The sequence below is a fragment of the Eschscholzia californica genome, unplaced genomic scaffold (genome assembly GCF_041429995.1).
Source record: "Eschscholzia californica isolate CP2 unplaced genomic scaffold, dmEscCali1.0.p SCAF_2, whole genome shotgun sequence".
In the NCBI taxonomy this organism is placed as follows: Eukaryota; Viridiplantae; Streptophyta; class Magnoliopsida; order Ranunculales; family Papaveraceae; genus Eschscholzia; species Eschscholzia californica.
The window spans coordinates 60,127,449-60,140,585 of NW_028238309.1; the positions used below are offsets into that span (position 1 = coordinate 60,127,449).

The 13,137-nt window shown below is 35.3% G+C and overlaps 1 protein-coding gene and 1 long non-coding RNA gene across 2 annotated transcripts; one reads left to right on the top strand and one right to left on the bottom strand.

The window, feature by feature from the left end:
- Window positions 1–611: 611 nt before the first annotated feature.
- LOC147559782 (uncharacterized) lies at window positions 612–2,695 on the bottom strand. Its single transcript, XR_015234665.1, has 3 exons — window positions 2,562–2,695; window positions 1,109–1,192; window positions 612–791 (listed from the first exon to the last, which is right to left on the bottom strand). It is a non-coding gene; the product is annotated as an uncharacterized LOC147559782 (long non-coding RNA).
- An 8,356-nt stretch (window positions 2,696–11,051) lies between these two features.
- On the top strand, window positions 11,052–12,719 carry LOC147559783 (chitinase 4-like). Its single transcript, XM_086661730.1, has 2 exons — window positions 11,052–11,368; window positions 12,140–12,719. The coding sequence occupies exons 1-2, from the start codon at window positions 11,089–11,091 to the stop codon at window positions 12,532–12,534; spliced, it is 675 nt and encodes a 224-aa protein (XP_086517856.1). The 5' UTR covers window positions 11,052–11,088; the 3' UTR covers window positions 12,535–12,719.
- Window positions 12,720–13,137: the final 418 nt, after the last annotated feature.

A 13,137-nucleotide genomic window follows, 5' to 3' on the forward strand; every position in this document is an offset into this window, starting at 1 on the left:
AAGGTACCGAAGTATCTAACCTACCTTTATTCCTAGTTTTAAGAAAACCCTAGTTTTTTGCGGGAAATTTCAAAGTTCCCCAAATTATCTATTTGTGACAAACCTTTTTACCACAGTTTTGTGGGGCATTCTTTTGCCACCCTTTTTTTTATTCTTTGCAAATTCTTTTTATGACAGACTTCTACCGTCACTTATATCTAACTTTTTTTAGCTGTGACGCAATTTTTTTTGTCCACCTTTCTATTCAATCTGTGACACTACATGGATTAATTTCTTCTGGATTCACCCATGACATTATTAGAACCATTCTATGATGACTTCTCTTTTGTATCAACTTATATTTTGGATTTTTCCTTCACGCAAAAAGAATATTTCTATTTTGATTTTAATTCTGGAATTGTACTCGCGGCATCGACATTTTCACGACAAGAAATCTTTTGTCGACAATTTTTCCCACACGACCATTTTGGTTGTTAATTGTACAAAATTTTTTGGCATTTTGACAATGACTTTCTTGTCAATTTTAAACACAACCGTTTTATTTTGTTGTCACTCATTGAGTTAATAGTTGATATTTTCTTATACGACAATAATTTTCTTGTCGATATTACTCATCACAACTTTTTTGTTGTTGACATTTTGTTCCACATTGTTTATACCATGACATATTCTCAACCATGACAAAAATATTATTACATTGTCATTGATATACAATCTAGCTTCCACAATTTCCAGCATTTTCGTTGTGACCATTCTTCACTCATCTTCACCAAGCATCCAAAATCCGAGAGCTGCAAAAAGACAAATAAGAAAAATCAACAAGTTTTTTTCTCTCCAAGTCGGGTACTGTAACGCCCCAAATCAAGATTTCCGCGTCGGCCGACATGAAAACCTAAACTTAAAGCATTTCTCCGCAGAACAGTGAACATATACGATAGAAACAAATAACATCGAACATAAAGCTCAAATGTAACAATTAATCAACTAATGAAACTTTACCAAGTTTCTCAAAACTCGCATGATGTCTCTACATCATCGACACATATGTCGGAAAAGATCAAATAAAGCAAAAAACAAGTATTTAGGAGATGTAACTCCAAATGACTACCTAAAGAAAGAAAGGAGACTGCTAAAGAAACTCCTCCAAGGCTAACTATGACTCAAGCAGGCGGCGCTTCCCTATTTCCTTGTCCTGAAAAATAAAAAGTTGGGTTAGACCCCAACAAGTGGATTTCGAAACCTCTAAAGTCTCAATAGACAGGTTGAAGAACTACTCAAAAACAAAATAGACAACTCTAAAATAATATAAAGGTGTCCGAAAATAGTACTCGAGTTGTGACCGTTAAAATAAAGTAACCCACATTTGTAACAAAAACAACCAAAAGCAACATGACAAGTTGGTGTCCACGTTGTAGAAGAGTGTGGTCCACAAGGCTACCCTTGTGTTAGCGCCGACCCCATACGCTCCATACCTAGGCCACATCCGGTAGAGAGGGTCGAACCAAGCACAAAACTCCTACAACCCTCCACCAACTCCATCACGTCACACATCCATAATAGCATCACACCATCTGTAGTAAACAACCAAAAACGATATGACAAGTTGGTGTCCACGTTGTATAAGTCCACAAGGTTACCCTTATGTTAGCGCCGACCCCATACGCTCCATACCTAGGCCACATCCGGTAGAGAGGGTCGAACCAACCACAAAACTCTTACAACCCTCCACCAACTCCATCACGTCACACATCCATAATAACATCACACCATTTGTAGTAAACAATCAAAAACGATATGACAAGTTGGTGTCCATGTTGTATAAGAGCGTGGTCCACAAGGTTACCCTTGTGTTAGCGCCGACTCCATATGCTCCATACCTAGACCACATCCGGTAAAGAAGGTCGAACCAACCACAAAACTCTCACAACCTTCACCAACTCCATCACATCACACACATATAATAACATCACACCACAACAGTCATAAATCAAAATCCATGTTCATCAATGAGTTATTATGACCTATTAGTTGCATCCCGATAATATTAGGCAAGTAGTACTTCATGTGTAACAATAACTTAAACGACATATATTCACATATCATGGTAAATCCTATTACCTATTCTAGCATATATGTACAAGAAGTTTGTTCATGAGGAAGAGATGCCTAATTACGAGAATCATATACTTAAATCATGTCAAGCAAAAGGGGTTTAAAGTCAATGTTATCCTTATAATACTTGCTGAATTTTCCTATCATTATACTAAAATTGATATTTATACATGAATATAACATGGGAAAGATAGTAAAGATTGTAGGGTTCATCAACTATGTCATTATGGCAAATATCCTTCAAAATCTAACACATAAATGAGATTCAAAGTGACCTAAAATTGAGTTTGTAGAAATATAAATCTACTACTTCTAGCATATATATTTGTGTCAAGAACCCTAATCTATGTTCAAGTAATACTAAAATTTAGGGTTTGTAGTTTCATTTAATTTGTCTAGGTTTATTCTATAAAATTGGCTACTCAAGCCCTAGAGAGATGGAAATCTACCTTAGATTTTAAGCAAACCAAGCCCCACACAAGAACAACAAAGAAATATCACCAAGCTTTGATGCTTCCTTCTTCTCCTTCACTTTGTCCTAGCTTTCACTCTAGATAGCCCAAACTCTCTTTATCTCTCTCTAGAAAACATTGTTGGGAAAAAGAAAAGAATAAGAAGGGTGCTGCTAGGGTTTAAGGGATTTGAGGGTTGGTAAATGGGTGCCCAACTCTATTAATATTCCCAAATCAGAGAAGGTAGGACGGTGGGAGTGATTTCTTTAAAGGTTGGTTGCTAAATGCACCCTTAATGATTACTTAGGGGTGTTACATGTACTTGAAAATTTACGTGCTCCAACTTGGGGGGTGGGGGGGGGGGGGGGGGAGGGGGGTGTAATAAAATATACGTGATATAAGATAGATCGAAATGAAGAGATCTGACGATCAAGATTAGTCAACGAATTAAGACACGTGACGGATCGAGAAGACGAGATCCGACGATCAAGAGAATTAAGAATATTTGAATATATATTCTAAGATATATGAAGATCCAGAGATATTATGATTCATGTATCAAGGATCTCTTGTAATTATCTTTAGAAACACATTATATTCCTTCATAGTTTAGTTAGGAGAAATTAGGAACCCTAAATCCTAATGAGCCGTGATTTAATGAGCTCGAGCTCGTACCACTTGGCATGAGCTCGAGCTAAGAACCGCCAGATTCCTGATATTTATTACTCCCTCCGTCTCAAAATGAAAGTCCATTATTCCTTTTTGGGATGTCTCAAAATGAAAGTCCCATACCATATATAGCTTATAATATGCAATGTTTTTTCCAAATATACCCCTCCTTAATTCTATCAATATCAAGTGTATTTATTAGGAAAGATAATGCATGTACTACTTTTGTCCAATAAAATTCCTTGGATTGAATGAAAATAAATGCTAACAGTCTTATTTAATAAGGACAATATAGGAACACACAAAACGAAAATAAATCAGATGAGTTTCGATAATGGACTATGAATATGAGAGGGAGGGAGTAAGATTTATCCCTCATGTGTAGTTGTTGACAGTTCACATACCTTAAATTTCTCCCTATTTTAAGGCAGTGAAACATAACCTATCAAAATAAAACTATTTACATAATTGCCATTAATGCCAAACCAATTGAAGAAAACTCCTGTTTTAGGTCTACTCCTGATCGTCCTTCTAGTTTTTAAGCCTTTTTGTCGTTCCAGATCTTTACAAACTTTTATCGCAAATTTTCAGCAGAACTATGAAGTTGGGGTGTTTCATATTGTTTATTAATTTTTGGTTACTCCTTGTGCGCATTTCCTAAGAGTGTTAGGGGCTTTTTTTTTTTTTGTTGAAAATGTTAAGGGTTGTGATGGAGTTAGTATTTTGTGGCTTGTTTCATCATCTTTATCTTTCCTATTCACGTTTGGGGGTTGTTCATCTAGTACTGTTCTTACGTTTTCACTTTGAATCAGTTTTAGGTTTATTTAGTTTTTGTATTTTAAGGTTTTGGTGCAAAGAAAGAGAACCACTTTCAGTATTGTTTGAAAAGTCACTAGTTATTTGATGAAACCTTCATTGTAAAAACAACTTTGATATTTAATATCATAGATTGCTGGTCTCAGAGATTAATTTTTAGTGATATAGATGAAAGTGGACTGAAATCTGGTTCACATACGTTACTCTAATGTATGTGGAGATCTAATATATGTGGAGATCTTGTTTAAAATTACAATAGAAAACAGATACAACTTGCATTTAGGGAAACGAAAGAGTTTTATTCGCTGTGGCAGTTCTGTAAATAATTTAATTTAAAGGGTTAATTTTAGTTACTTTAAATTTGGAAATTTAGAAAGAATATGAGCTGTCAACAGTTAAACGTGAGGGAAAGATCTTGACAAATTTCATGGAGATCTAACGGTTCTTAGCTCGAGCTCATACCCCGAGGTATGAGCTCGAGCTCATTAAATCACGGCCCATCCTAATTGCTCTATAAATAGGAAAGGGATCTAAGAATTAAATCATCGAGTTATGTCCGACCAATTTAACCGATCAAACCCACGAGTTGTGGTGGTTATTAATGAAAGAGTTATTTCTCCGTGGATGTAGGTCGTAATTATTCGACCGAATCACGTTATATTATCGTGTCAATTACTTTAAGGTATTTCTCCGATTATTACATAATCTTGATTTTAACACTAAAACTTACTTTAACACCAGATTGCACGCTAACACTAAATCTATCAAAACAACGATCTCTCTGTTCCCCAACCAATAATCTTAGGGTTTTAACCTTATCAATTTAACTTATCGAAACTTAACTAAGTTACCCAATACATCTCTTAGGATTTTCTAGTTACAAGTTTACCGCAAAATTATAATTTGCTTCCTCTCTTTGGGCAACGGCAACTGATTGGGTTTTATTTTTATTTTGTCGTTTACCAATTTTAATCTACTTGAACCGTTCTTAGTTTAAGCTAAGGTACTTTTGTTTAATTATCTCTCTCACTCTTAAATTTTTAATAGTTATAATTTAGTTTTTTTCTCTTATAAAATAGTAGTTAACAATATTTCAAATTTCCTACCTTACTTATGTGTCGTCACCCAAAAAAATTTCTGGCCTTGCTACTGATTCGAAGACTTTCATTTGTGACCTATCGATGTCTTGTGGCCCGCTTGACACGATAAGATTTTCCTCCACCCACCCATTGACTACAAATTTGCAAGTGTTCTAGCTATCTTTTGATAGGGGATACATGTGGGGGTGGGAATTGGACGGGTTTGGGCGTGCATCCATGGACACTTGAAGCATCGGGTTGGACACCAAATTTCAATGGCTATTAAGGTAAGTGGATTAATCGAACGGGCAATTTTGAAATTCGCCTTGCTCATTGCCCGTCCAAGCCCATTAAGAAGTTCGGGTGATTCGGGTGATTCGGGTATGGGCGGGCGGGTAGCAGGTAAGTTCATGACTTGAAAAACTCACTTCTTCCTCTCATTTTATAAAGTCTGCAAACACCTTTCTTAATTCTAAAGATACAATGTGGGATTGAAACTAGACGTTATTTGTGTTCTTTTTAGGGATTTAATCTCGCATTGAAAACTAGTGAAGAATTCTCATGAGATATAATATAAACTTATTCCACTGCACTCCTTCCTCCCTCAAAGCCAAACATTACTTCAGTAACCTACTAGGAATTCTCTTGGGCATTGCAAAGCAATGCATCGGGTTCGTGTGATTGCCCTTAAACATGGTGTTTACCATCTCAACTAGACCTAGCAACAAGGACTGCTGGGCTTCATCAACCCAAAAAGTTGATGTAATTGGTTGGTTATCATTAGGGTGACGTTAAGTGGGTGCGGGCATGGGCGGGTGCGCGAGTGGAGGTTTTAACCCATGCCCACCCACCAAAACTCGGCGGGCTGTACCCGAGACGGGCACGGGCGTCCATGATTCTCGTTGGGTTTGGGCTCATGGACAAAATTCCCACCCCTAGATACCTCCCATTGAAGTCTTAAAATTGCTTGCCCCAGTTTGATTAACCACTTTTTGTTTTCTATTTTTTTGAGTATACCTACTCATTTGTCTTATTAGTTCTCTTCGGAACAAAATTATTCTAAAGACACTTAAATTCTGAAGGCTATAAAATTATTCTAAAAACTACTATTTATATCCTAATAACACAAAATCAGTAAATGATCGATTTCAATCTGTGTATTTTGTTCATGGGATTTTTTAATTTTCGAAGTAGATGCGCTATGATCTATTGTATAGTTTTCCGACATCCAACTCCTCATACGTCTCATTTGATAAAATATGAACCTCTATTATAAACAACAAAATAGAAAGATAAAGTCTTCCACTTGTATGTTGAAACAGTTCTAGTCCTAGATATAGGATTCCTAGCAGTCAAATGCATCTTCTTAATGGTCCAAATGCAGCTACTGCCAAAACTTAATCCACTGACGTGTTTGCGAGGGCAAGAAGAAATGGAGGTTCAATATTGGCGTGTTAGGCACAATAGAGTTAAAAGTAATCTCTGTGAAAATGAAGTTGCCCAACCTTCCATTTACACATCTCTGCTCATAAAACAAGTGGTTATAACAGTCAACTTTTTGAGGGGTTAATTCCGTTTGTGGCCACCAATTTGTGACCAACTCACCGTTTTGACATACATAAATGTCCGGCAGTTTGATTTGACCTCCAAGGATAAAAAATATTTTAACTTTATTCCGACACTATTTTTGGAAGCCAAAATGGAATTAATTCCAATTTAAAAAAAACATAGGCGCCACCTCATCTCTCCCTCTCTCTTCCATTTCATCACATCTCTCTTCCACTTCATCTCTCTCGCCACCTCATCGTCTTCACCAACGAAGGCCGTCGGCCGATCAATTTTTCGGCCGACGACCTTCAAACATAATATTTTTTTCTCTCTCTTTTCTCTTATATTTCCTCATTTCTCTTCCCACTTTCTCTCTCTAGAATGTGGCTGGCAAAGTGGAGAGCCCTTCGCCGACCGTCGGTCTGGGTTTTCCCAGATCTCGTCGGTCTGGGAAAACCCAAATCTACGAGTACGGTCGGTGAAGGGTTGCCCCCTTCGCCGACCAGAATATATAGAGAGTGAGAAGAGAGAGAAGAAGAGAGTAAAGAGAGGAAAGAAAAGAAGAGAGAGAGTTTTTTCTTTTATCTTTGAAGGTCGCCGACTGGAAAATTGGTCGGCGGTGACCTCGCTGGTGAAGACAATGAGGTGGCAAGAGAGAGATGAAGTGGAGGAGGGAGGTGATGAAATGGAATAGAGAGGGAGAGATGAGGTGTCGTTTATGTATTTAAATTTTTTTGGTATTAATTCCATTTTGGCTCCCAAGAGTAGTTCCAGAAAAAATTAAAACTTTTTTGGTCATTGAGGGTCAATCGAACTGCCGGACACTTATGGAGATCAAAACAACGAGTTGGTCACAAATTGAGGGTTAAAAACAGAATTAACCTTTTTTTCAAGAAAAAGATAAATCTCAGTTGTTGTAGAAATATAATTATATTCTATGTGGATGTGATGTGAATGTGGTGTTTCTCTTTAGAAGTTAACTACTTTTTCGTAACGAGGTCTTTAAAAACGTGGGGTTGAAAATTAACTGGATGTTAATTAGGAAAAACTTAACTACTTTTTCCTAATGAGGTCTTAAGAAGTTAAATGAATGTAGATAGTGTCACTAGTAGTCTTGAATGCGGATCCAATTATCCTAGGACGTAAGTTTTATTATTATTGTTTTAATAAAAAAAAAATTAAGCTTTAATTTTAGAAAAAAAATATTACAGGATAACTATTCTCATTAAAAAAAATTCTGATGGAGACCAGAAAAGTTATTAAAAGACAGGGATATATCATGAAGAGATAATACACAAACACGTCATGATTCAAGAATTGAATAAGTACTTTGACAACCTAATTTAACACATCTTAAGTCCTTAACATCCATCCTAAGGGGTCCAAAGCATATTTCATATACCTTAAGGTTATGTATTCTCAAGTTCAATAAATCCTAAATTTCCATTTCCATATATATAATCAAACTTAGGACTTCCGGGTTTATTGAGTAGGTGTCCACCCACATCACTAAGTGGTCTTTGGACACTAAATTAAGAATCAAAGAGTTAAGAAATTTATTCTAAATCACATGTGTCACTGTCTCTCTTTTTTTTTTGAACCTACAAATATTTGTAGAGATGTTTGTTCACATAAACAATTTATATGTGTAGAGATGTTGCATGCACCTACACATATTTTCTTCAATTTACAAAATGTTCTAATTGCTTTTTCGATGTTGAAAGTTCTAATTGTTTTGTTAGAAGTGATTATTACGTGAAACTAATACATCATGAATATACAACATAAAAATACAAGAGATTTGATTCAATGAGCTTAGCTCATAAAAGAAATTATGAGCTTGAGCTCCTATTTGATTTTTGGGAGATCTGTAACCATATCAATTAGCCGGCCTTAATTTAAGGAGTAGTTTCTAACAGCCCATATTATGTTCAAGGAATTACAAAAATGACACATTTTGATAAAATCTCATACCCTAACTGCTATTAAAAACACTGCTTTGGGTTGTCATTTTTTCTCATGATATTTCTTCTTGTCAATAATACTTTAATCCCTTTTTATGTATCTCTCGAAAAGCACTACATCTAGATAATCTTAATTAATCTTTTACAAAAATTGAAGTGAAATTTGTTTTAGTCTAAAAAGAATTATGAGAAATAATTTTAATTAATCCTTTTCTATGTATCTCTTTCTTCGTATCATCACGTTATCATGGAAATAACATTGTTTCCAAACCCATCATCATCAACTTAAAATAAGGAGTTAGAGAAATAAAGGATTTTGTTTTTAGAGAAAGAAAGAGAGTAAAACTTATGGGAAGAACTTTGATTTCAAACCAACCTTGATCTAAGATGAGGAGTTAAAGAGAAAACGAATTAACTTTTATTCCAAACCTTTGATCCAAAACCCCCAAAACTATCATTAAAAATACTCTTGAGAACTCTACTCTTGGAGTGGTATCAGACCAGTTTGGGACCTTGCCTAAGGTTTCACTCTGGTCTTTTATGGACCTTAAGCAAAGTTTCAGACTGACTAGTCTGAGACTCAAAGCAAAGGCTCCGATTGGACCAGTCTGATACGTCTCGGACTAGTCCGAGTTTGAAGCCTTACTTTGGGTACCAGAAGTATCGATCTGAGCCCGAATGCTAATAAATATTTGGGGTCAACGAAAATTGACCTTAGTCGATCTGAGCCCGAATGTCCAATTAATTCTATGTCACTCTTTACATGCTCTTCTTTCCTCTTTGCATTAAATTTTTTTTTTCTCGCATCTCTTTTCGTAAATCCAGCATTGCGGATACCCCAAACTTCACGCGCCATATATTCAATCATAAGATTTGTTTACACACCTGTTGAACGCGTGTTATTTATCATTACTCCTTGACCTTCTCTTATCTTCCTTTGTGGTCGAAGACTTTCAGACACTAAATTCCATCTTGGATTCATATTGATTATAGTAGTAAATTTCACTAGGAGATTCAAATTCATTGCTAACATGCGAAATAAATTTATTTATCTCATTCTGAATATCATCATATTTTTCTTCTTGAACATCTTTCTCTAATTCTCCATGTTCTTTGTTGTTTATGTGACTTAATTCACATTCATCATCTCTCTCATGTGTATTGTGATATCTTTTTTCTCATGTGTATTCTGATATATTTTTTCTCACATTCATTAATATTGAGAAGAGCACCTTTTTGTGGAGGCATATTCTCGAAGATGGATAAACTTGTTTATTGAAGACGCTAATTACTTTGAGATTTTGTGAAGAAGTAGAAAAGTAATATTTTTTTGTATAGCTACAATTTAAAATTGTGTTGCAATTAAATTTTTTGGTTAAAAAACTTTAAAATAATGAAAAAAAAAATTCTAATATTAAAGAGAATAAAATCTGAAGGTTCCATAGAAGATTACAGTCATGTTTTTACGACATAGAAACAAAAACGAAAAGGGAAACATATAACTATTTTTATTTTGTTGAAAAGACATAGAAGAAGTTGGGTGGACTTATGTAAATATTTTGATTTTAATGGGTTATGTCCAATGGCAGGAGAAAAAAATAAGAAACAAACCAATTAGCGAGAGAGTCCGAACTTTCATTAGTATTGGTGGCAAATATGTGAATACTAGAGTCTTAATGGGTTATATTTATTACCCTTAAAACTTGGAGAAATTCAAGGGATGAAAGTTATCCTCCTTTAGTCCAGAGAAACATCTCACTGTAATAGTGTCTAATCTTGACCATTGGTGGCTCGAGCTCATACCTCCGAGAGTCCGAGTATGAGCTCGAGCTCATCCAATCACATGAAGATTGGATGAGAATATACACCAAATGTTGACAGATGGGTGTTAAAAAACATCTAACTAATACAAATAGAGACTATCTAGACCACCTTTTCTATATTTAACACCATAAATTAGATAGATAAACTAGGACAGTAAGACTCTACGAAGGTAAACAGCCTTCACGAATCCAACTCATTATACGTTATTAAAATAGTCATTTTTCCATCATAACAATACGTGGGAATGATGTACTCTATTTTTTTTTTCTCGCTTTTTTTTTTTTACTTTATTATCATTAATATACTCCTGACCCTTTTACTTTTTTTTGGACTTTTTCCACATAAATTACAAGAATTATTCCAAGACATTGATAAATCACGGAAAAGAGTGAGTATCTCTTAAGCAGAGGTGTTGACATTTTGAGATACCCACCTACTTGTCATGAGGTGTAAACACTTAACTCTAGAATCTAGATCTGCCCCATCTTAACACCAAGTGAACCACAAAAAATGAAAAATTATTATTCCATGGACCCACAAGCTAAAGTTTTATAAATACCTCTTAAACTTGTTCAAGATTTCTCACCAAAAATCAGTTCTTTTATAACAGAACAAGAAAAAGAAATGGTTTCTGTTAATTTCTTTAAACTTATTTCAGTCGTAGTTCTGCTTGGACATCTTTTTGAGTCAGTTGTTGGTCAAGGTGGTGGTGCTGGTGTTGCGGATATTGTAACACAAGCGTTTTTTGATGGATTAAAAGATCCTAGTGCATGCGGCGGGAAGAATTTCTATTCACGTGGTGCTTTTCTTGAAGCGGCCAGAATGTACTCTCAATTTGGAGGAGCTAGAAACCGAAAGCATGAAATTGCTGCTTTCTTTGCAAATGTGCAACACGAAACTGGACGTAAGTTATACTAAATTGCTTTGTATTGGTGTTAAAATCTATGACTCTTAGAAAAATAGATTAGTGGCTAAGGACTTGATTTGTTGTATAATACATGCTCGATGTAAGAACTTTCCTGTGGACGAAGACAAGGATAAAGTGACTCCATTATTAATCCCACATAGAAATGGAGATATTTGTTCCTGACCTATCATTAAAACACTAACTCTGATATCATGTTAAACGACCCAACTGTTTGAGAAAACCGACCTAGGATAAAAGAATGAGAGATGCTAGAGTGCCCAGCTCGGTGTCCAAAAAGGTGCCCAGCTGACGTGGAATTCACTAAAAGAGAAGGTTTTTTCAAAGTTTGACTACAGTGGGGACCGCTTTTGTTTCTAAATGAGGAAATTTGGACATTTTACTGGGCACTCTATCATTTTCCTAAAAGAAGGGAGATACTACTAGAGTGTCCGGCTCGGTGCCCAACTGACGTGAAATTCACTAAAAGACAAGGTTTTTCAAAGTTTGACTGCAGTGGGGGCCGCTTTTGTTTTCAAATTTTGATGACATATATAGTACTACTAATAATTAGCATATGCACTACAAACAGATAACTTATTTTATTATATTTTATCTATACTTGTAAATTACACGAGAAAAAATATAAACATAAATTGCACACGTAAATTACAAATGGCCGCATATATCTTATATTTCTATATCATACAAGTACAAAAAAATATTAAGTACGTTTGATTATTAACTTTAATTTTGGTTTGGTTTGCATAGGGTTTTGCTACGTTGAGGAGATAGCTAAAAGCACTTACTGTCAAAACTCAAATACCGATCCCTGTAATCCTAGCAAGCAGTACTATGGACGAGGACCGCTGCAAATAACATGGAATTATAACTACGGTCCAGCAGGTCGAAGTATTGGTTTTGACGGTCTAAACAATCCAGAAATCGTAGCTCAAAATGCAGTTATTTCGTTCAAAACCGCATTGTGGTTTTGGATGAATAATGTCCATGACGTCTCAATCCAAGGATTCGGTCCGACAATTCGTAAGATCAATGGTATGGAATGCGATGGTGGAAACCCTGGGGCAGTTCAGGCTCGAGTAAATTTCTACAAGAAAATCTGTGACCAACTTGGAATTGGATATTTAGATAACCTTTATTGTTAAGAAGTTTATAAATATGTATAAGATGCCCTAATATGGCATGATAACTAGTATCCTCCACTTTGTAATAGTTCCCTAATAAGTCACACTTGTTCGTTCCGACGATCAAGGTTGTGACGTCTTATCCTGATGGGTGGAGTTCTCCTCTCACGAATAAAATAAATGGATAGTAAGTTATTACTCCCGTATTTCATATGGTGGTGCGTGGCCTCAGACGTAGCTTAAAGTTTTTTTCCACAAATTTGCATATTACTCCGTAAACTTTTAATGTTGTAAAAATCACGAAGACAGTAAGTTCTCTCTAATCCTTTTTATAAAAGATAAAAGATTATTCATTTCTGACTTGATATTCTAAACTAACTAGAGTGCTTCTGATTTGATATTCCAGACTAACTAGAATTAATGGTCGTGACGTAATCTTCTAGATTGATTAGAATGCTTGTGATTAATCTTTGAAAACACTCATAAAGAACTTTTGAATTTTTATACTCTCTAATATTGAAACAAAATAAGATTTGGAGTTGATTTAAGTCATATTTATAGGAATCAAATAGACTCACTGTAGAAGGGGCATATTTAGAGACACAATCGCTGAATCGCGTTTGG

Coding starts and splice junctions, on each gene's coding strand:
- LOC147559783 (XM_086661730.1), top strand. CDS start 11,089: ATGGTTTCTGTTAATTTCTTTAAACTTATTTCAGTCGTAGTTCTGCTT. Junction 11,369..12,139: donor TGTGCAACACGAAACTGGAC/GTAAGTTATACT, acceptor TGGTTTGCATAG/GGTTTTGCTACGTTGAGGAG.